The sequence below is a fragment of the Callorhinus ursinus genome, unplaced genomic scaffold (genome assembly GCF_003265705.2).
Source record: "Callorhinus ursinus isolate GAN/ISIS: 27379988/994484 unplaced genomic scaffold, GSC_fseal_2.0 scaffold35, whole genome shotgun sequence".
Taxonomy (NCBI): domain Eukaryota; kingdom Metazoa; phylum Chordata; class Mammalia; order Carnivora; family Otariidae; genus Callorhinus; species Callorhinus ursinus.
This window is the reverse complement of record NW_027397097.1, coordinates 3,397,062-3,422,104: the sequence shown is the minus strand read 5'-3', so window position 1 is coordinate 3,422,104 and position 25,043 is coordinate 3,397,062. Positions and strand designations below refer to the sequence as shown.

The 25,043-nt window shown below is 36.5% G+C and overlaps 1 protein-coding gene across 2 annotated transcripts in view; it reads left to right on the top strand.

Moving 5' to 3' along the window:
• The window catches only part of RAB6A (RAB6A, member RAS oncogene family), a 69,265-nt gene that overhangs the window by 33,314 nt on the left and 10,908 nt on the right, over nucleotides 1-25,043 (top strand). The window contains exons 3-6 of one of the 2 annotated variants that reach the window (XM_025848394.2): nucleotides 7,407-7,460; nucleotides 8,875-8,980; nucleotides 10,963-11,074; nucleotides 18,337-18,430. In XM_025848394.2, the coding sequence (XP_025704179.1) occupies nucleotides 7,407-7,460; nucleotides 8,875-8,980; nucleotides 10,963-11,074; nucleotides 18,337-18,430 (366 nt within the window). Of the gene's footprint in view, nucleotides 1-7,406; nucleotides 7,461-8,874; nucleotides 8,981-9,046; nucleotides 9,153-10,962; nucleotides 11,075-18,336; nucleotides 18,431-25,043 lie in introns of both variants that reach the window. The other variant, XM_025848393.2, reaches the window with a different exon arrangement.

Sequence of the window (25,043 nt, the reverse complement as noted above, 5' to 3'; positions counted from 1 at the left end):
ACCACACACAACAGAAAGACTTCTGAAATGAATAATTAAGGAGCTAGTCTCCTTGCTAGAAATTATTCTTGGGCTTATATGAGCCATATGTAATGTATATATCATTATTCACTTAGTTTAAGTGAAGTTTTATTTCACAAAAATGATAAATTTTGTTAGTAATTCATGTTCTATGTATGATTCCTTTGCACTGAATTAATTTCATTTAAAAAGGAGGAAACTGGTTGGCCAGAAGAGTCTTTAATTGACCAAAATTTAGACAGTATTTCAGAGTGAAACAAAAAAACTGTTCTTTCTAACTAGAGAGCCTAGAATTGAGTATCTTAAAGTTGCTCTTGTTTTTCACCACTTACCTTCTTTTTCCAGTTATAAACTCACAGATTTTCTTAACAGTTTAAAGTATGTCAGCTTGAACCATATTATGTTGTTATTTTTATAATTCAAAATGATAGAATATTGTCAGTTTTACATGGTTCAGCTTAATATAAATAAGCGCTTAAGAAAAATTCCCACAGTTAGAGTAGATTCATTCTTTTTCCTGTTTTTTGTTTGTAGACTAACTTTGAGATTACTTTGAATTTAGAAGATTTATTCCGAAGGCTGTTACAAGTCGACAATAAACAAATTCAGCTTCATGGTCGACAGTGAAGCCATCTATGACATCTGTCATAGAAACCTCAATATTGAATGCCCAGCCTACACTAACCTAATTAGGTTGATAGGTCAAATTGTGTCCTTCATCACTGCTTCCCTCAGATTTGATGGAGTCCTGAATGTTGATCTAACAATTCCAGTCCAATGTGGTGCCCTATCCCTGCATCTACTTCTCTCTGGCCACATATGCTCCTGTCATCTCTGCTGAGAAAGCCTACCATGAACAGCTCTCTGTAGCAGAGATCACCACTGCATGCTTTGAATCAGCCAATCAGATGGTGAAATGTGACCCTTGCCATGGTAAATACATGGCTTGCTACCTGTTATACAGTGGCGACATAGTTCCCAAAGTTGTCAGCGCTGCCATTGCCACCATCAAGACCAAGCGTACCATCCAGTTTATGGACTGGTACCCCACTGGCTTCAGAGTGGGCATTAATTACCAGCCTCCCACCGTGGTACCTGGTGGAGACCTGGCTAAAGTACAGCGAGCTGTGTGCATGGTAAGCAACATCACAGACATTTCTGAGGCTTGGGCTTGCCTGGACCACAAGTTTGACCTGATGTATGCAAAGCATGCCTTTGTTCACTGGTATGTAGGTAAGGGCATGGAGGAAGGACAGTTTTCTGAGGCCTGTGAGGACATGGCTACCCTTCAGAAGGATTATGAGGAGGTTGGTATGGATTTAGTTGAAGGAGAGCTTGAAGAAGGAGAGGAGTACTAAAGTTAAAATTTGTCACAAAGGTGCTGCTTTTACAGGGAAGCTTATTCTGTGTAAACATTGAAAAGTTGAGCTCTGATCAGTTAATTTGTATGTAGCAGTATATACTCTTCATGTACAATTACTGACCTGTGCTTTAAAACACAACACTTTGTTACAGACTCAAGATGTCCTTTTCTCTGGTGGATTTGAATAAAGTATTCCCAGGGATGCCTGGGTGGCTCAGTTGGTTAAATGTCTACCTTTGGCTCAGGTCATGATCCCAGGGTCCTGGGATCAAGCCCCACATCAGGCTCCTTGCTCAGCGGGGAGCCTGCTTCTCCCTCTCCCCCTGCTTATGCTCTCGCTTGCTTGCTGTCTCTCTCTCTGTCAAATAAATAAATTAAAAAAAAAAATCTTTGAATAAAATATTCCCTGTCTTAAATGGAAAAAAAAACCAAACAAACATAAATTCATTGTGGCATAGTTTAAAACATTGAAACATTAATTTTTTTATTTTTTTTATTCCTTTTTAAGATTTTATTTATTTGAGACAGAGAAAGAGCACCAGTAGGGGGGAGGGACAAAGGGGAGGGAGTTGCAGACTCCCCACTGAGCAGGGAGCCCAATTCAGGACTTGATCCCAGGACCCTGGGATCATGACCTGAGCTAAAGGCAGACGCTTAACCATCTAAGCCACCCAGGTGCCCCCATTGAAACATTTAAAACAATGTAAATGAATTTTTCCAGGAAGATGGAAGATGGTGGTGATCGAATACATCCTTAAGTTCTTCAAGTTAAAGCTTTAAATTGTTCTACACATAATTCTAGTTTGTTACCAATAGGAATAAAATTACCCCCTGTATGCAGTTTTTCTCATCCAATGTTTTTTTGGTTTTTAATTTTCTTTAAATTTTAAGGACTCTTTTTTTTTTTTTCTCCTACCAGAAGTATTGTCGTTTTATGGGGGGGGGAAGAGTTTTTTTCAAACTATGCCAAGAACACTTAATATGAAATCTACCTTCTAATCAGAATAAGTGTACAATACAGTATTATGTATATGCACAGTGATCTTTAGAACTTGTTCACCTTACATAAGTAAAATTTTATGCTTGTTATAATGACTCATTTCTAAAGTTGACAGACTCCACATAGTTTTTCTCCTAAGTAATGTGGCACAAAGATATCTAAGAGAAAAGTATATATACAAGTTTCACATACATAAATATATATAAACATATTTATTAATGGATGGTTACCTTCCTAAATGGAACCTGTATCAGTATCCTCCTTTTGGGATCCTTTGCCTTTCTTCTTTCTTTTTATCTCTGTTAGTCAATGTTAGACTCTTCTTTAACTTGTCCACTCTTTTCTTCCTTTATTCTAGTCTTTGCCTTACTCTTTCTCTGTTTCCTGCTGGAGAAAGCAGCAGCCAGGCAACAGAACTCTATATGTTTGTACCGCAGAAGGAAGCTGATTATCATTGCTTGGTACAGAGAAAAACTTGTTTTCCTTACTTAATTACTTTTATGTAGGAAAACTCATGTCCCTTATGGAAAATCATGATGTTGATGGGTCTCTTGGCTTTATGCGGCATCAGTACAGGTGACAAACCAGTACGTGGGAAATCAGACAGAATAGTTAGTTTACGTCTGCAATATTTTATAAAATTGCTGTTGGGGCAGATAAACACTGTTCTGAGTGGAGAGCATCCAAATACAAATATCTAAACTATAGTTATCATTATTATCTTGATGCTGATATATTTGGGTAAGCCATTATTTAATCTTGAACTGTGTGCTCCCACAGTACAAGTACCCAGTTTAATTTTTTTATTTCTCTTTTTTTTTTTTTTTTACAAAGTAGACTTTCCCAATGTAATGAATTAATTAACACTTAAAATAATGTGGAAGCTATAAATTAAGATATATGGGAGAATTTTGTCTCACCTTTGGTTTCTTCTACAATTTTTGCCTTCTACATTAAAGAGGATCAGCAAGAGGCAGGACTAATGTCTCATCCGTCTTTTATGAAGATTTGAATTAGTTCTACATCAGTAGCATTCAGGATGCTGGAATGTTTAGTTTTGCATCCACTCTTTCTATTTTTCCTGCTGTTGGCTTAATTCTTGTGGCTGATTAACTTTTTTGCCATAGTTCTGCTTGGAATAAAATTAACTGAAAAGAGCAGAAACAGGCTATGTTTTTCAGGTTAATTTTAATCTTTATGAGTTTGGTGTATAAATGATGTACCAAAAGTAGGATAGTACAGTGGAAGGGAGGGGATTATTATACATTTTATCATAAAGTCTTACTTTGCACTAATTTGAAAACATTTATGTGTTTTGGCTGTGAGGTCTGACAAGGTATATTTTGGTTTGTAGCTATTAAAAATTATTTTGGGCTGTTTATAACAAACACAAAATAACATTAGTAAGTGACATGAGAATTTTTTTTCCCATATAAAAGAAGTCTGTAAGTAGAGTAGTTCAGGGCTTGTATGGCAGCTCCATAGTCATCTGGGACTTTTAACCAAATCTAATATATGACTTCCATATGGAGGTTGCTTCATGGTTATTGAATGGTTCCTGGAGTTCTGGCCATGGTATCCCACATCCAGGCAAGAAAAAGGAAAGGAAAAAAACCAAGAGTGCACCTCTCAACTGAGTCAGCCCCATTTATTTAAAGCTCAAAGAAGGCTGGAAAATGTAGTCTTTTTAATGAGAAAAGTATGGATTCAAATAAATGATTGTTTTAATAAGGGGAAGGTGGATATTTGTGTAGAAAGTTAGCTGCTTCTACCACATTGATTAAACGAGGTTCTCTGGGTGAGATTTGTTAAATGTAGCCCATACCATTCCTGTACATTCCTCAGGTTTGTCAGTTAGATGCTTGTGCACAGTAATTCACATTTATGAACCCATTATCCCAGCCTATAGCAGAACGGGATATGCATTTTCAGACTGAATGTCGTAAGAGGGAATTCGTACTTAGGGTATGTATATTTAAGCCCTAAATTTAGAAATGTAATTGAAATACATAGTCACATAGTTTAGGATAAAAGGGGAAAGCTACCTTGCTTGCTTTTTTTTTTTTTTTTAAGATTTTACTTATTTATTTAACAGAGAGAGCACAAGTAGGGGGAGCAGTAGAGGGGCAGAGGGAGGAGCAGTCTCCCCGCTGAGCAGGGAACCCAATGCAGGTCTTGATCCCAGGACACTGGGATCATGACATGAGCCAAAGGCAGACGCTTAACCATCTGAGCCACCCAGGCACCCCTTGCTTGCTTTCTTAATAAAAGTCTGTGTATAATTGAAATCTGCAAAACGCTCCTCAAAAAAATTAAGACCTAAATAAATGGAGAGACATCATAGGCCAAGGGATTAGAAGACATAATATTGTTAAGATGTCGATACTAACTACTGAAAGCAATCTACTGATCTAATGCAGTCCGTATCAGATTTCTACTGCCATTTGTGTATAAATGAAAGAGCCGATTCTAAATTGCAAAAGCCAAAACCGTCTTGAAAAAGAAAAATAGGGCACCTGGGTGGCTCAGTCGGTTTTGCATCTGCCTTCGGTTCAGGTCACGAACCCAGGGTCCTGGGATCGAGCCCCACATTGGGCTTCCTACTCAGCAGGGAGCCTGCTTCTCCCCCCACCCCAGCCTGCTCACGCTCTCTCTGACAAATAAATAAAATCTTTAAAAAAAAAAAAAAGAGGACTCACACTTCCTGATTTCAAAATTTATTACAAAGCTACAGTAATCAGAACAATGATAGACCTATAGACCACTGGAATAGAATAGGGAATTCATAAGTAAATCCACATATCTATTGACAATTGATTTTCTTTTTTAAAAATTTTTTTAAAGATTTATTTATTTATTTTAGAGAGTGCGAGCATGCCCTTGTGCACAAAGCAGGGGAGGGGCACAGGGAGAGAGAAACTCATGCAGACTCCCCACTGAGCATGAAGCCCAATGCAGGGCTAGATCCCACGACCCTGAGATTGTGACCCAAGCCTAAATCAAGAGTTGGACACTCAACAGACTGAGCCACCCAGGCACGGTCAATTGATTTTCAGCAAAAACACCAGGCTCAACCTACATAATGGGAGGAAATATTTGAAAATTACATATCCGAGAAGGGTTTAATATCTAGGATCTATAAAAGAACTCTTGCATATCAATAATAAAATGACAAACTCCATTTAAAAATGGGCAAAGCACTTGAATAGACATTTCTTCAGAGAGGTTGTACAAATGGCCAGTAAACAAACACATGAAAAGATGCTTAATATTATTAGTCATTAGAGAACTGCAAATCAAGATCACAAAAAGATTCCACTTCCTGCCTACTAGGATGAGTATTATATATAAAAAGAAAATACCAAATTCTGGCAAGAATGTGGAAAAATTGGAACCTTCATGTATTGCTATTGGAAATTTAAAGTGGTGCAGATGCTGTGGAAGCCAGTGTGGCATTTCCTCACAAAGTTTAAATAGAATTATCATATGGCCTAGCAGTTCTACTAGTATATACTGAAGAATTCAGTATAGGAACTCACAGCAGCCAAAAGGTGCAAACAACCCAAATATCCATTAATAGATGAATGAAAAAAGAAATTGTGGGCTATCCATACATTGTGGTAAGTTATTGCTTAATGGGTACAGTTTCTGTTTGAGGTTATAAAAAATGCTTTAAAAATGTTGACATACATCTTTGTGGATATAATCAGTGCCATTGAATTGTACATTTAATGTGGTTACATTTTATTTTTTTAAAGATTTTATTTATTTGAGAGAGAGAATGAACACATGAGTGGGGGGGAGGGGTAGAGAAAGAGAGAGAGAAGCCGACTTCCCATGAAGCAGGGAGCCCAATGCAGGGCTCGGTACCTGAGCCAAAGGCAACTGCCTAACCAACTGAGCCACCCAGGTGCCCAAAAATGTCGCATTTTATGATATTTGTTTTACCACAATTTAAAAATAAAATCTATCTTAAAAAAATACATGAGTGTCAGTGTAGGTTCATCAGCTGTAACAAATGTACCAATTTGGCAGGGGATGTTAACAATAGGGCATGTTAATGCCTATGTGGGGGTAAGGGAGTATATGGGAAATCTCTGCACCTTTCAGTTTTGCTATGAACCTAAGACTACTCCCAAAAAATACTATTTTAAAAAATGGTTAAGATGGTTAATTTTATTATGTGTTTTTATTATGTATTTTATCACAACTTAAACATATATAATATATATATTATAACCATTATATATTGGAAAGAGTTGGACTTTTACTCCCATCTCCACAGCAGAAGCTTTGTTCCCCTAGACAAGTTTTTTAACTTCTTTGAACCCCAGTATTTTTGGGGTTTTTTGTTTTTAAAGATATTTATTTATTTATTTATCAGAGAGAGAGAGAGAGAGTGAGCGTGCGCGTACAAACGGGGTGGGGGTGGGGCAGAGGGAGAAGCAGGCTCCCCACTGAGCAAGGAGCCCTGTGTGGGACTTGATCCCAGGATCCTGGGATCATGACCTGAGCCGAAGGCAGACGCTTAACCAACTGAGCCAACCAGGCATCCCTGAACCCCAGTATTGTTAAAATGATAAAAATAAGAATGGCAGTAGCTACCTTGCAGAGATGAGGATTAGAGATGATCCTGTAAAAGGCCTAAAAGAATTCTTTAGCACATGTGCTCAGTAGGTGAGACTATTATCACTGAAAATTTTGTTCATTCATACTTGGCTGTGATGTGTTTATGTGTATAATTCATTATTTCTCCTACAATCATAATTACCATTTGAACCCTGAACTGCCATTAAACTATTATTATGTTTTCAATTTATTTATTTATTTGAGAGAGTGCATGCGTGGGGGGAGGGGCAGAGGGCGAGGCCGACTCCCTCTGAGCAGGGAGCCCCATGCGGGGCTCGAGATAGGCACCCAGCTGAAGGCAGACGCCTAATCGACTGAGCCACCCAAGCACCACCTAAACTATTATTATTTTTATTTTATTTTTTAACTTCGTTGTTTTATTCTGTTTTACAGGCAACAATTGGTATTGACTTTTTATCAAAAACAATGTACTTGGAGGATCGAACAGTGAGTAATGTTTTTAGTGTGCAATTTTCTGCAACACTCCAGGATAGAAAACTTTGATCAAAGCTATAATCGATGATTGTCACCATGGGAAGCTCTTAGCAAAGTAGAGAAAGTTAGTTTATAGGCTTTGAGAAAAACTATTATTAACAGAGTGATAGTACTTAGCATTCTGGCTTAATCCCTAAGTAAAATCCAAAGAGGAGAGAAAGCCAAGTTGTTTGGAAAATACTGAATGCCGTAGGCTTGCTAAACAAAATTTGTCACCCTGATTTGGAAAAATGATAACAAAGAGCATTGAGATAATGAAAAGTGTGTTTTCATGAAGAAATTAGAGCTGCTAAAGACCTTTTGAGTGCTCCTCTTGAGGCATTCAAAAATATTTCATTTGAATATCACATAATTTGTGAATTTCAAAATTTTATTTGTCAGAATATGTTGTATACCAAAGTGACCAGTGAATAGGTAGAGGTAATGTGTATTTATTTGTTGGATTTAGACGCCTATCTTTTGGAATGCTCCCTTTAAGCATAGTGTAAATTCTGTATTCTAGCCCACTGTCCCTGGAAAAGATTCCTATCAACTAAACAGTGACTGTTTTATTAAATGTAATATTTCAGGACCTATACCCAAAAAAAATTATTGTATCTCTAATGCTTTTTCATATAAGTATGTGAGTTTTTCTTTTGGATGTTCTCTTTTATGTTTTAATATACAGCATGTCATTTCTTAAATTTTCAAAGCTTAGAAATTGCTTTATAATGGTAAGATAACTGCTTATTTTCAGGCTTTTCTTCCTCAAATATAGATATGAAAAAGTAAGAAAATAACATTTTTATGTAGAGTTGCAAAAAGGTATTTCTCCTTTTTTGTTAGGTTATACACAATGTTCTAGGAAGAAACGTGTAGGAGAAACATAAGCACAGTAGTCAGAGACCCAATTTCATAGTGTTCTGAATCCAATAAAAGACGGATTCTAGCTTCAGAGAGGCTTTCAGAGAAGCATTCATTCCTTTACTCTGATAGCCGGGGCTGCTCATTGGCGTTTACCTTCAGTTTTCCCTTTTATGCTCACTATTTGAACATCAACACAGTCTACTTTTTGCTATCCGGAAGGCATAAGATTCAAAGAGATGTTATAGGGAGTGAAAAAAAGCTGTATTTCTGATTCTATGAAGTCTTTCACATTGCCATATTTAAGTCACATACCTTCAAAGCAAGCAAATTTTTAATATACTCCCTTTTGAAAAAGGAAAGGAATTTTGTATTATTTTCAATCCTCACATCCCTGCAACCTTTTGCATGAGTCTACTTTTTACCTTCTTCCCACCTTCCCCCTTTTAAAAACATTATTTCTTTTTTCTTTTTAGTATGAGTTTGGTTTTTTTTTTTTTATTTATTTTTTCCCATCCCACAGATCAGGCTGCAGCTGTGGGATACTGCGGGTCAGGAACGTTTCCGTAGCCTCATTCCCAGTTACATCCGTGATTCTGCTGCAGCCGTAGTAGTTTACGATATCACAAGTAGGTATTTTGCAATGGGTTGACCTTTCTTATTTTTCTTGCTTGTTTGACTGATTTTGTTGTTAGGTACGATTGCAATTATGGGACACAGCAGGTCAAGAGCGGTTCAGGAGCTTGATTCCTAGCTACATTCGTGACTCCACTGTGGCAGTTGTTGTTTATGATATCACAAGTGAGTGGGGGGAATTATGCATTTCTAATCTTTCAACCTTTAGCTTAGCTGCATGCATGTTCTTGTCTTGTGCTTGTTTTCTATACTAGCATGTAAAAATGAGTTTTGTCATAGTAAACCTTATCATATACCAGTTAGGTCAGAAATATTTGCTTTGGTGTTTGTACCAACATGCTTTATTTCCACTGTGCCAGATTTTTTTTGCCCTGGAAATTTTCCTTCAGATCTAATTATGGATCCTCTCGAAGGCTTTCTTAGTATCCTGTTATCCCTAAGTCACACCGTAATTATGGTTGGAAGAATGTCTCCTTTTTCATTTAACTTGATCTCAGATTTCTCTAAAATAAAATAATCTGCATTTAAGCCTCTTGCCAAAAATTTTCAAATCCGCCAAGGCTTTCTGTTGAGGCTATTAAAAGCTTCCGCTAGCCAACTTTTCTCTGCTTTCCACTTCCAGCCATCCTTTCTCTATAGAGGAAGGCAGAGAAAACATATAATGTGCAGTTTTCTATTAATCATTTTCATTTGAATCACATCTGGATTCTGTGACTGACTGACTTGTTGCTAACAAATTACTTTCATTTCTTTCCAAGAAGAAATTTTAAATAGGAGATTGAAACAAGTAATGATCTTCCTTTTTCTTTTCCCCAAAGACTAAATAAGGTCTTTGGCATTTTAAGTGCCTGTAAATTTTCCACAGAATATGGTGACTGACAGGGAAATGCTCTCTGATTAAAATTGTCTTTGTAAATTGGTTTATTATATATATTAGGCAATATTAAGCCATCATTCCATATAGTGGTCCATAATTTGTAGGAAAACCAGAATAATGTTACATCTTAAACTTACTTTAAAAAGAATCTTACATAAACTATTGGTTTGAGCTAGTGATATTCTTACTATACATTTTTGCATATGTGCTCAACCAGAAGTCATATCTACTTAATAATTGCTATGGCAGAATTATAAGTTTGCATTCAGAGACCTTTTTTGGGGGGATGGGTTAGGTGCTGTATGCAATCTTTCTTTTCTTAAAGCTTTACTTTGGGTTGCTACTTGTTTAAAAAATGTGTATGTTCATTATTGTGCATTGACAAGTTTTGCAGCTTTAAAATGTTTGTGCTTACTTTAACCAAATCAAGTGAAACCTCGTGTATTTTTCTTTAAAAATTGTGCACATGTGGTTAAAACATTAGTATACTGTTTTCTGGAGCTGCTGTAAAAAATATTGAAGTATTCTAGTTAGAATGCAGTGCTAGGAAAGATGGATTTTGTTACAAATGATTCTGGTGCATTAAACTAATGAACTTCAAGTTAAAGTGATCACAAACTGAACAAGCAATGCAAACAAAGTGGTGTTGAAAGCTATTTAAAGGCTTTATACATTTTCTGGATGTGTTGGGATTTACTGGCTGACCTACTTTTGGAGATGCTTTCTTTGTTATGCTGGGTATGTGTAAGTAATCAAAAAAAACATTGTGGCAATGTGACACCATATTATCTGTCGTACATTTTAAAAAGGTCCCCCCCCATTACATATGTTACGTTGCACTCATTTGGTCATGTCCAAAAATTTTAAACTACTATAAAAGGAACCTTGAGGACTTTATTCTTTTGATTTGTTTATATCACTGACAGTTGTTCTCAGATAAAATGGAGTCATGTTGCAGGCACATTAAAAAGTGGGTCCTAATGTGCCACCCCCTCCCCAACTTCCAGGATTTGTTTTGTTGTTGTTGTTGTTGTTTGGTTTATCACTCGGGGAAGCTTTGCAGTAACACTAATCTCTCTGTCCACCCTCCCATACCAGATGTTAACTCATTCCAGCAAACTACAAAATGGATTGATGATGTCAGAACAGAAAGAGGAAGTGATGTTATCATCATGCTAGTAGGAAATAAAACAGATCTTGCTGACAAAAGGTATAGAGTGATTTCGTATATGTATCACATATTTGATATCTTTGTTAAGCAGCCTGTTATTTTTATTAGTGAAGAATTGTTTTGAAAGGAAACGTGTTTAATTCTTAAGTTTATACTTCCCTTTTCTTTAGTGTGGGAACCTGAAACATAAATGTAAACATTAAACTCAGTGCTTAAAGGAAAATGAGTTTTTTTGTTTCGTGTAAGCCCATGTGTAAATAGCTTTTGTGCAAAATTGTTTACACATGGGGGAAAAGAAGATTGTTTAGAAATGAAGCTGGTAACTATTTTGCATTTTTTAGGCCTCATAAACATGAGCAGTATTCTGTTAAAGAACAAAATGTTTTAAGAACAAATCCTATCCTTAAAAATTATTCATAATGATTAAATGCCCACTCTTTTGGTAGTCTTCTTATAAATATTCATTATAATTCAGTGGTGTAGTTTTTCTTTTCTTTTTTTAAATTGTATGGTTGAACCAGACTGTGTAGTTGAACTGAATAGCTTGATTGTGATACCTTAGTCAAATGAGCAAAGCCATATTCAAGTCACAGGATGCAAAATTATTAACATTCACTGTAGAACCCATGGCTTGAATATCTGCCTTCAGCATCCTAAGTAATCTACTGGATATTCTTTCTGCTTTAAATAGTCTTGACCATTTTACTTAATAGTAGAAGCTTTTACTATTTGCTGTTTGTTTATTCATGAGATAGATATTGAAATTCAGGTATTGAACTTGTACTATTAATGAAAATGTTGCAAAGAAATCCAATATGTTCAAAGGCTTGTGGAAATGTTAAGCCCATTTCTTCCCATGGTACCTCATTTGGAATTGGCAGTAGAATGACAAAAAAGTCTGTCTTGATTTAAAAGTAAACTCAGAGTATGATCATCTTTCCTTTATGAAAATACTTGTTTGGACATCAGTTGGCATCATGAGTTTTCACTATTTTATTTATCTCCACTCAGAATTTGTAGATCATGGAACGCCTGGGTGGCTCAGTTGGTTAAGCGTCTGCCTTTGGCTCAGGTCATGATCCCAGGGTCCTAGGATCGAGTCCTGCATTGAGTCCCGCATCGGGCTCCTTGCTCAGCAAGGAGCCTGCTTCTCCCTCTGCTTGCCACTCCCACTGCTTGTGTTTTCTCTCTCTCTAATAAATAAATAAAATCTTTAAAAAAAAAAGAATTTGTAGATCATGTAGGTATATATTCTTCTAGTAGAGAGTACCTAGTACTTTCATTTTTAAATAGGAAAATTGTATATCTGAATTGCTTTCTGTTATAATAGCCAGAGTTATCTAAAAGGATGCATATAGCATCTGTTCTTTTATTGTGTCATATTTCAGTTGAGTACATAAATGCTAGAAATTTATCTCAATTATACATAAAGTGATTTTTTTTCTTCAAGGTAATATTTGTCCATTGGTTCGGAATTACTGTGTTTCTCAGCAAGTTTTGCCAAACTATCACCCTTTAATTTTAAAATGAGTAAAAGATTTAAATGTTTGTTAAAAAAGCATTAGAAGAAAAATTTTTTGGTAGTAGGTGGATGGCCTTTTATAAGCATGACATGAAATCCTAAAGCCATAAAGAGAAAGATTGGTTTAATAGATATAATTTAATATATATTAAGTCTGAATATATAAATATATAAATATAAAGATCATATTCACCTATTAAATCAGCCATTATTCAGAAGATTGATAATGCACAGTATTGTCAAGAATCTAAATAAATAAGAACTACAATGGAATATTATGCAGCCATCAAAAACCACAAAATCTTGCCATTTGCAACGACATGGATGGAACTAGAGGGTATTATGCTAAGTGAAATAAGTCAATCAGAGAAAAACAAGTATCATATGATCTCACTGATACCAGGAATTTGAGAAACAAGACAGAGGATCATAGGGGAAGGGAGTGAAAAATGAAAACAAGACGAAACCAGAGAGGGAGACAAACAATAAGAGACTTTTAATCTCAGGAAACAAACTGAGGGTTGATGGGGTGGCTGGGTGATAGACATTGGGGAGGGTATGTGCTATGGTGGGCACTGTGAATTGTGTAAGACTGATGAATCACAGACCTGTACCTCTGAAACAAATAATACATTATATGTAAAAAAAAAAAAAAAAAGAAAAAGAAAGTAGGAAGAGAAAAATGAAGGGGGGGGAATTCAGAGGGGGAGAGGAACCATGAGAGATGAGAGACTATGGACTCTAAGAAACAAACAGGGTTTTAGAGGGGAGGGGGGTGCGGGGATGGGTTAGTCTGGTGATGGGTATTAAAGAGGGCATGTATTGAATGGAGCACTGGGTGTTATACGCAAACAATGAATCATGGAACACTACATCAAAAACTAATGTAATGTATGGTAACTAACATAACATAATAAAAGAAGGTTAAAAAACTCATACACTGAAAATGTAACAAATATAATTTTTTAGAAAGATTTTATTTATGTATTTAGAGAGAGAGCACAAGCGGAAGGGGATGGAGAGGCTTAACTGAGCCACCCAGGCACCCTGTAACCAGTGTAATTTGGGGATGAAACAGTTCAACAGTATCAGAATTTAAAATATTCATTGACTCAGGGCACCTGGGTGGCTCAGTCGGTTGGGTGTCTGCCTTCGGCTCAGGTCGTGATCCAGGGTCCTGGGATGGAGCCCCATGTTGGGCTCCCTGCTCAGCGAGGAGCCTGCTTCTGTCTCTCCCTTTGTCCTCCCCACTGGTCATGCTCTCTTTCTCATGTTCTCCCTCCCTTTCTCTCTCTCTCTCTGTCTCTCAAATGAATGAATGAATGAATGGAATATTCATTGACTCAAACCTCCCTCCAGTAATTTATTCCACAGATATACCTGCAGAAATGTGAAAAAATGAACGCATAAGAACGTTTATTGCAACATTATTTGTAATACTAAAAAAAAAAAAAAATCTAAATGTCCATCAGGAGCAGTAGCATTTTATAAATGAAATACTTGTAGCTACTAAAAAAAAATGAGAGGACTTTATTGATGTCTAACACATGAAGCTTAAAAAAATTCACTTGATCGGTATGTGTAGCATGATATCCTTTCTGTTAAAAAAATTAAAGGTGGTAGAGATATATATATTCTTTTGCTTGGAACAGATCTGCATTAAGCATACATGGAACTTAACTGTCACTATACATCTTTGGGAAGTGAATGGGATTATGGAGGACTTAAATGTTAATGATTGGTCTTCTAAAAAATTACTTTTGTAATCAGGAGAAAAAGTTTTAATATTTTTTTTAAAAGATTTCATTTATTTATTTCACAGAGAAACAGCGAGAGAGGGAACACAAGCAGAGGAGTGGGAGAGGGAGAGGCAGGCTTCTTGTGGAGCAGGGAGCCTGATGCTGGGCTCGATCCCAGGACCCTGGGATCATGACCTAAGCCGAAGGCAGATGCTTAATGACTGAGCCACCCAGGCACTCCTGCGAGAAAAAGTTTTAATAAAAATGATTCAAAGTTAAATGTTTTTATCACATTGAGAATTATATTTTTTTGGTAAAAACTTGGAGGAAATACCAGAGTATATCTGTTCCAGTGTTTCAATATAAGCACCTCAATATGCAGTACTTTCTATTCTCTGTAGCCAGTGATTCCCAGATGTTCCAAACCTGAGAATCAATTGGTCAGTAGTTCATTAGACCCTCTTTTAAGATTCTGGCTGTGAAGGGGGCGCCTGGGTGGCTCAGTCGTTAAACGTCTGCCTTTGTCAGGTCACGATCCCAGTGTCCTGGGATTGAGCCCCACATCGGGCTCCCTGCTCCGCGGGAGGCCTGCTTCTCCCTCTCCCATTCTCCCTGCTTGTGTTCCCTCTCTCGCTGTGTCTCTCTCTGTCAAATAAATAAAATCTTTAAAAAAAAAAAAAAAGGTTCTGGCTGTGAAGGATCATGGTCAAATTTAAAAATTTTAGGATTTTATATCCTACCTCTAGATGCTGTAATTCAGTTAGTTTAGTGTGGGACCCTTGAATTTATGTTTAATTAAGTCTTCCTAGGTGATTCTGACAAAAATCAAACCATAGTTGGGACAATTGCTGTAGCTAATCTTCAACCATTTTATTAGGGTGACGACTAGTTCTAAAACTAGAAAGAATTTCTGTCTGGAATCATTTATATGTAGGATAATCATTCATAGTAATCATTCAGAAGTATTTATTGAGTATCACTTATGTTTCAGAGGATGCTACTCTAGGGTAGAATAGTGAACAAAAAAAGACAAGTCTTCAAGGAACTTTTATTTCAGAGAATGAACCAGGCAGTAAATAAGTAAAAAAATAATAATTTAAGAAATATATAGTATGTTTGATAATGATACATGCTAAGAGTAAAAAATAAAGCAGGAAAAAGAAATTTGAAATGTCAAGTGTGAGTTTGAAATATTAGATGGGATAGAAATGGAAGACTTCAGGGGCGCCTGGGTGGCTCAGTCGTTAAGCGTCTGCCTTCGGCTCAGGTCATGGTCCCAGGGTCCTGGGATCGAGCCCCACATCCGGCTCCCTGCTCCGTGGGAAGCCTGCTTCTTCCTCTCCCACTCCCCCTGCTTGTGTTCCCTCTCTCACTGTGTCTCTGTCAAATAAATAAATAAAATCTTCAAGAAGAAAAAAAAGGAATGGAAGACTTCATTGAGAAGATGACTGATGTCTTTTGAGTACACATGCTAAGGAAGGAAGGGAGTCACCCATGCAAATTTCTGGCCCAGAAAATGCAAAATCCCTGAGTTGGGAATATACTTAGTTTATTTGAAGAACAGCATGGAGCCCTATATAGCTGATAAAGAGAATGATGAAAAGTGTAGGGGGTGATGGTTTAAAAAAAAAAGATCATAAAGGCCAGGTCAAGTGGGACAAAGTGAAGACTCTGAGATTGAAGGGTTCGAGCAGAAGAGTAACTTTTCATAGATCAATGCTTGCTCTGTTGGAAATTATGTAAGAGTAGAAGCGAGGAGGGTAATCCAGACTGTAATCCAAGCAAGAAATGATGACTTGGACCAGGGTAGTGGCAGCTTGTGTGGTGATCAGTGGTCAAGTTCAGATAGATAAATATTTTTAATTTTTTTAAAAGATTTTATTTATTTATTTGACAGAGAGAGAGAGATAGCAAGATCAGGAACACAAGCAGAGGGAGTGGAAGAGGGAGAAGCAGGCTTCCCACGGAGCAGGGAGTCCAATGTGGGACTCGATCCCAGGACCCTGAGATCACGACCTGAGCTGAGGGCAGACACTTAACGACTGAGCCACCCAGGCGCCCTCAAGTTCAGATATATTTTGAAGATGAAATTGTCAAGATAAACTCATGCAGTGGATAGAATACATAGTGATGGACAGAATATGGAGTTGTGGGAGAAGGAGGATTCAAAATGACACCTAGATTCTTAGCCTGAGTAATTGTCGTTAACTGAGATAGGGAGAGACTACATAAAGGAATGGTTTGGGATGGAATATCATGACTTCGGTTTTGGTCATTTTAAATTTAGAATTGCTAGGGGTGCCTGGGTGGCTCAGTTTGTTAAGCGTCCACTCTTGATTTTGGTTTAGGTCATGATCTCGGGGTTGTAAGATGGAGCCCTGCTTCGGGCTCCGAGCTGGGCGTGTAGCCTGCTTAAGATTCTCTCCCTCATCCCCTTCCTCCCTCTCAAATGAACAAATAAATTTAGACTTGATATTAGATATCCTAATATCTAATTAGATGTCAGGTAGGCAATTGGATATTGGAGTCTGGAGTTTGGAGTACCCGTCCAGGCTAGATATATAAGTTTGGGAATAATCAGCATGTAGATGGTATTTAAAACCACAAGACTGCATGGGATCACCAAGGGAATAATTGTAAGTAGAGGTCCAAGGAGTAAATTTTAGGGCATCTGACAGAATTTTTTTTTTTTAAAGATTTTATTTATTTATTTTGACAGAGATACTGCAAGAGAGGGAACACAAGCAAGGGAGTGGGAGAGGGAGAAGCAGGCTTCCTGCTGAGCAGGGAGCCTGATGTGGGGCTGGATCCCAGGACCCGGGGATCATGACCTGAGCCGAAGGCAGATGCTTTAATAACTGAGCCACCCAGGCGCTCCCTGACAGAATTATTTTAAAGAAATTCACACTGTTGCTATATTTAGGGCTAAAGGTCTGCAAATTGTCAACTTATTCTCAAATACGTGTTTTTTAAAATGTAGATACACATGTAAATACATAGAGAATGATAAAACAAATATGTAGCAAAAGATTAACAGTTGGATTGTTATATAAGAGAATGTCTGTGCTGTTTGCTTAGAATACTCATTTTCTTCTTTGGTGACTTTTCTAGAGAGTGGAGAATTTCTAGAATACTATCTTATAGACAAGAGAGTGGAATCTAGTACAAAGGTGTAAGTTTGGGGAATAAGGGCAGTTTCCTTCATAGTAGCAGGACTAGACGTAGAATATAAGGGCACACACATGTAGATCAGTGGATTGATGCCGTGAGAGCTTGTGGAAATTCTCTTGTATTGCTTTGGTTTTCTGTGTTGTATGAAGTGGGGTTTGTCAGCTGATATTTTAGATCCATTTAGTTAGAATATTTGCATATTTATTAAACACCTATGTTTCAGCTAGGCACTAGGAATACCAAGATAAGTGACATTATCTTGCACTTGAAGAGTGTATTACAGTTTGAGACACACTGCTAATTATAATGCATCACCAAATGCCCTATAAAATGTATCAAGAGACTTCAACATACATGTCTTTTGACTTGGTCCACTTACAGAAATCCACAAAATCCATCCTAAAGAAATGACCCACAGTGCACAAAATATTATGCAAAAAGATATTTATAGCAGCATTTTCCACTGTAGTATAAAATTTGAAAAAAACATTTTTAACAGTTTGGTCATAAAAAATTATTTTACGTGAAGTTTTTAATCATAAGGCTAAATTCTTACGATCTTATATGAAGAGAAAATAATAGGCTATTAAGTTTTTAAAAACAAAAAAAATTACAGGATGAGCCCAGCCAAGTAAAAGCAAATCATTAAATCATTAAAAACAGTCTTTTAAAAAAAATTGTTTAGTTAGGTATAACATATACACAGAAGCGCACAAGTTTTAAATGTACTGCAGCTTGATGAACCGTCAAACTAGTCACACCTGTATAACACCCCTGTCAAGAAGAGTTCTTTTCAGAATCTTGTTTGTAGTCTTTATAATATCAGTCTTGCAAAAAGAAGAATTTATCTTAAAAACATTTTTTTACAGGCAAGTATCCATTGAGGAAGGAGAAAGGAAAGCCAAAGAGCTGAATGTTATGTTTATTGAAACAAGTGCAAAAGCAGGATACAATGTAAAACAGGTAAGTGATCTTGGAGTATGGATGGAGGTTATCAAATTTATGAAATAATTGTGTGAGTATTCTCTGCTGTAAGATTTTCTTCTAGTTGGTAACAGCAGGCCTCATGATCTAGCAACATATTACACAGTGAAAAAATACAAATGTGGCATAGTTTTTGGAAAAGGAGAAAAGGCTTGACGAACTTCAGATTGTGCACAGGACAACTATTTCATTATGATTGCAAGGTTGTTAACTTAGCCTACCCTCACTGCATCCTTACTGCATTGTTTTAAGGTAAATTTTTAAAATTTTTTATATTTTTTTAAGAGTTTAATGACAAAAGAAAGCAATTATTTGCTGTCAGAAATGGTGTTTTGCTTGTAGTTGTGAAAGTATATTCTGGTTACTTTATCTTCAATAACCTGCTGTTTTAACAGTGTTTATAACAGGAATGTTTAGGGGGAAGAGGAAAATATGGGGACATCTCACATTATCAGACTTTCTAAAAGATGGAGTAGTGGTCCCAGATTTATAGGATTTTCAACCCAATATTTTTTTCACTTCTAGATGATCAATAGAAAGTTAAAATAAAATTGTTTAAACTGAGTAAGTTGAGCTTTATGAAAAATTCTTCATATAGTTTTCACTTTCTTTCCCATATCTCCTTGCCTTGAAATATATGTAAGTAATTTTGAACTGTCACTAATTCCCTCCCTGTAGTATACTGTTTCATGGCTCTAAATCTTTGTTCCTGCTGTTGTTCTCTTTGCTTAGAATGCTGTTTCTTCTTTCCTGACTGATACCTATTCATCCTTTCAAGTTTCAGTTTAGATGTCAGTTCTTCAAAGAAATTTTTTTGACATTCTCTACCATACCATACCTGCGGGCTGTTTTTTTTTTTTTTAACAATAAATGATACTTTTCTGTGTTTTCTCAAACCCCTGACCCTTGTGAAACCACTGTCCTGGAACTTACCACATTATGTTGGAAATATTTCCCCCATCAAAATTGTATATTCCCAGAACCTACCAATGTCTGTGGAATTTAGAAAATGATAAGTAAATGAACTCATGGGAGCACAGACAATTAAAAAACTTGAGTAATAGAAGTTAGCACAATTATTATTATTTATCACTGTTCTATGACAAAGCAGTGCATAGCTTATCTAGCTTTCACCAGTAATGACATTTTGATAAGGATTGAATGAGCTAGTTGCTTCTATGTCAAAGTATAGCCTTCTCTGAGACATCTTTCGGTCTTAATGTCTAAAGGGATTGCTATGGCCCCCTACGCCTGACTCTGAATAGTCTCATAGGTTCGGAAGTCTCACATCATCAGCATACAGTGGTCACTAGTGATAGCTAGTGTCTTCATGATATTTAATTGCTTCTAAGTTAAGATAACTCTCAGGATGTTGAGAAAATGAGATTGGTCATTCATTTGCTATTTTATAAACACGTATAATTTTTTTAGCAGCTTTATTGAAGCATAATTTCCATACACAAAATTCACTTGTTTTAAATGTACAACTCAGGAGTTTTTTAAGTAAATTTAAGGCATTGTGCAGCCATTACCACAATCTGATTTTAGAACTTTTCAGCACTAGGCACATAATTTTTTCTAAAAGCCTGACCCGTACAGACAGACATAGCTCGTCAGTGATAATGAAGAGAGAATTCTTTTACTAAATAGTCTTACCCTGAATTCAAAACCTATTTGCTGTTTTATTATTTTTCTTTATTTAGATGATATGTCTGAACATGTGATTTTGCTAAAGTTCCTGATTCTGTTGGGACTTGATTTTATTATCTTTTAAATATAAATATGATCAAAATTACTGTTTTCAAATTTTGGAAGAGAGCTGCCTTTTAATTTTTTTGTAGCTTCTTTCTTAACTCACAGAAACCATTACTTTATATTTTGTAGGGAGTACCATGGTGTATTAGAATTTTATTTCAATATTTATAGACCTTTGCTTTGTCATCGTACATAATTTATTTTATTTTTTTTAAAGATTTTATTTATTTATTTGAGAGAGAGAGAGAAAGAGAGAGAGCATGAGAGGGGGGAGGGTCAGAGGGAGAAGCAGACTCCCTGCTGAGCAGGGATCCCGATTGCGGAACTCGATCCCGGGACTCCAGGATCATGACCTGAGCCGAAGGCAGTCGCTTAACCAACTGAGCCACCCAGGCGCCCCTGTCATCTTACATAATTTAGTTAAGACACAAATCCTGAGGGCGCTGGGTGGTTCAGTCGGTTAAGCATCTGCCTTCAGCTCAGGTCATGATGCCAGGGTCCTGGGATCGAGTCCCACATCGGGCTCCCTGCTGAGCAGGGAGTCTGTTTCTCCTTCTCCCTCTGCCCCTCCCCCCGCTCATGCTCTCTCTCTCTCTCTCTCTCTCTCTCTCTCAAATAAATATATATATATAAAAAAAGACAAAAATCCTGGAAACACTCACTCTCCCACCTGTCAATTGAGAGAATGAAACCAGAAAAAATTTAAATCTTATGTTAATAAACACATTTAAATAATAGGTTAAAATCTGCCTCCTTTGTCAGTGATTAATCTGGAATGGAATACATTTCTATTGTGTGGGAAACTTACTGACTGATTTTAATATTAGCTAAGAAATACATCACATTACTTTTTATGGATTGTCTATTCCTTGAATGTGTTTTTGTAAAGGAGCTTAAAAACTAATCATTTTAATCATTTAAAATCATTATTTTAAAAATTAATTATTTAAATGACTAGAAATGTTAAAAGGTTTTTCTTTTAGTTGCACTACAAATCACTCCAGCGTTAAGAAAAAAAAAAAAAAACACGAAACCATTCCCTTTGATATCACTTGATATATTAGGTATATGGAAAAATTCAAATTTTCCTAAATGAAATCTAAATCAAATCTACCAAATATAACCACTGTCCAATTCCTGACTCTGGACAATGCAGCTTGTGTGGTTTGTGTTCAGTGCTTACTTTGCAAATCTAATGTTTATCATGCCATTGGAAACTTTGTCAGTAGGGGGAAATTGGTGACAATAGTTTTTCCTAAGACAGATATTTTTGAAACCCATACAGTTTACTTACTGTTTAGATTAGGAATGTATTTTTCCTTCATCCTTTCTTTGGTAGAGAATAGAGTACCTGATATCCAAACAAAGGTAAGAAAGGACAGAGGTTTTTAGAATGGCAGATTTTCCCCAGGAAAATCTCTTAGGATTAGAGAATTGCTTAATGATTTTAAACTTTAATGTGCATAATAGTCACCTAGAAGCTTACATAAAATAACAGGTCATAAAATACATAAAATAACTGGGGCACTACTTCTGGATACTGATTCATTAAGTCTAGGGTAGTACCCTAAAAATCTGCATTTTTAACAAGAATCTCAGGGGATTTCTCATGCAAACTATACTATGTAAAAAGACCTATTAAGCCATGGAGATGATTGAGCAAGTATGTCAAATCTATTCAGTTTGATAATTGTTTGGACAAGTATTCTCTAATCCCTGCTAGATACAAAAGACAGACTTCCTACATTTAAGAGGCTCAGTATTATGTAGAAGCCAAATTCGTACATGAGGAATTAAATATTATGTATTCTGGTGCCAATATGTGTCTTCACAGGGGGCGCCTGGGTGGTTCAGTCGGTTGGGCGTCTTCCTTTGGCTCCTGTCATGATCCCGGTGTCTTGGGAGTGAGCCCCTGGGTCAGGCTCCCTGCTCAGCAGGAAGTCTTCTTCTCCCTCTCCCTCTCCCGCTCCCCCTGCTTGTGCTCTCTCTCTCTCTCTCTCTGTGAGATAAATAAAAATCTTTTTTTGTTTTTAAGATACCTACTCTTGTTGATTCTGCTGTATTACGCCCTGTTGTCTATTGCCTTGCCTGCTACCATAGTTTATTAACTGATATCTGCCGCACTTTAGATTATCCTCCATCCTGCTATTAGTGATTGTTTTAAAATGCAGATTTAATCAGGTTACTTTGAATTTTATCCTGAATTTTAAACAAAGCCCTTAGTATGCTATGCCCTCCTACTCAAAATCTTGATCTTTGGCCACTGTATACCTGTACTACACTGCTTAAAGTCCCCCAGGTTTACTGTGTTCCCATATTTCCATTGTATGTTACTGTCCCTCTTCCAGAATAGTTTCTTCTCTGTTATTTGTAATTAAAAACTCGGTTCAGACATAATCAAATGTAGATTAAGTGCCTTTCCTAATTATTGATGTAGCACCCCTTCTTTCTTTTAATATAGAAGTTTTTTTGTTACTTCTGTCTCCTACCATACTGAACTCAGTAAATGTTTATTGAATGGAAGAATAATATGCTGTATCTTTTGGGGCGCCTGGATGGCTCAGTCATTAAGCCTCTGCCTTTGGCTCAGGTCATGAGCCCCACATCGGGCTCCCTGCTCTGCAGGAAGCCTGTTTCTCCCTCTCCCACTCCCACTCCCCCCTGCTTGTGTTCCCTCTCTTGCTATGTCTCTCTGTCAAATAAATAAATAAAATCTTTAATAAAAAAAAGAATAATATGCTGTATCTTTTGAGCAGAAACTTAGAGCTACCATGTTATGCCGTAAGAAAAAAATCTATTTAATGAGGTTGACTGTCTTAAGAATTTTCCAAGACATACTGAACAAGCTTAGAGAATCTAGGTTACATGAGGAATTATACTTCAGTATTTTCACTGCAATTTAGACATAGATACTCCTACCTTTTGAGTTTCTTTGAAATCAGCTAACATTGAACTTTTTTTCCCCATTATTTTATTGAGGTAAATATTTATGTACAGTGAAATGTACACATCTTAAGTTTACATTTAGATGAATTTTGATAAATGTTTATGTAGATGTAATGACTACATCAGTGAAGATATAGAAATATGTTATTTAATTTCCAAACAGTTGGGACATTTCTAGATCTCGTACTATTACAGCTTCCGATTTAATTCTGTTGTGGTCAGAGACTATACTATGTAACATTTTAGTCATTCATAATTTATTGAGATTTGTGTTATGGCCTAGCATATGGCCTGTCTTGGTGAATGTTCCCATTGGAAGACAATGTTTTTGTATAGTTGTCAGGTATAATGTTTTATAAATATCAGCTATATCAAGATAGTTGATAGCATTGTTCATATCTTAAATAGTCCTAACTAATTTTTTGTTTGTAGTTCTATCTGTTACTGAGAAGGGAGGTATTAAAATCTACAACATTTGTATTTGCCTGTTTTGCCATTTGGTTCTGTCAGCTTTACTTCATGTGTTTGGAAATTCTGTTATTGAGTGCATACATATTTAGGATTGTTACTGTCTTCCTAATGTATTGTAGGTTTTTTGTTTGTTTTTGGTTTTTTTTTGTGTGTGTGTTAAGAAAAGTTCCTTTTTATCTCTGATAATACTCCTTGTTTCCAAGTCTTTATCTGATCTTAGTATAGCCCCACCAGTTCTCTTATTACTTATTGTTTGCTTGGTATATCTTCTTCCTTGTAAAGTAGGTCACTGTTAGATGGCATCTAGTTGGATCTCACTGTTTTTTAAAATCCAGTCTGAAAATCTCTGCTTTTTAATTGGAGTGTTTGGTTTATTTAGATTTAATGTAATTATTAATGTAGTTGGGTTCATGTCTGTCATTTGCTCTTTGTTATGTGCTTGTCTGTCATTTTTAGTTTAAGCAAATATTTTTATATTATTTTTTGAACTCTTTTTAGCTAAACCTCATAACTTTTTTAGTGGTTGCTCGAGGGATTAAACTAGAGTTAATATACCATTTCATCCTTTGTACCTGTGCACTTTCGCTTTGTGTTATTGTTGTCACATACTTGATATTTACATACATTATGAACCCCGTAATAGATGTTTTAATTTTTGCTTTTTTTTTTTTTTTTTTTAAAGATTTTATTTAGGGCGCCTGGGTGGCTCAGATGGTTAGGCGTCTGCCTTCGGCTCAGGTCATGATCCCCGGGTCCTGGGATCAAGTCCCGCATCGGGCTCCCTGCTCAGTGCAGAGCCTGCTTCTCCCTTTCCCTCTGCTGTTTCCTCTGCTTGTGCTCTCTGGCTCTATCTCTCTGTCAAATAAATAAATAAAATCTTAAAAAAAAAGATTTTATTTATTTATTTGACAGAGACACAGCGAGAGAGGGAACACAAGCAGGGAGAGTGGGAGAGGGAGAAGCAGGCCTCCTGCTGAGCAGGGAGCCCGATGCGGGGCTCGATCCCAGGACCCCGGGATCACGACCCAAGCCAAAGGCAGACGCCCAATGACTGAGCCACCCAGGCATCCCTAATTTTTGCTTTAAACAGTAATTAAGAAAAAGGACAGCTTTTTCTGTTTACCCATATATTTACCATTTCCATTGCTCTTCATTTCTTCTTACAGATATGAGTTTCATCTGGTTTTATTTCCCTTTAGCCTAAATAACTTTATTTTTTCTTATTGACATCTCCTAGTGATGAATTTGCCTGGCTTTCACGTAGCCCAAAAGACCATTTGAAGAAAAATTTTTGAAGAACGTTTTTGTTAGTTACTGAATTTGGGGTTCACAGATTATTTTTCTTCCAGTACTGTAAAGATGCAATTTCATTGTCTTCTGACTTCCATTGTTTCTAATAAGTAGTGAGCTCTAATTTGTA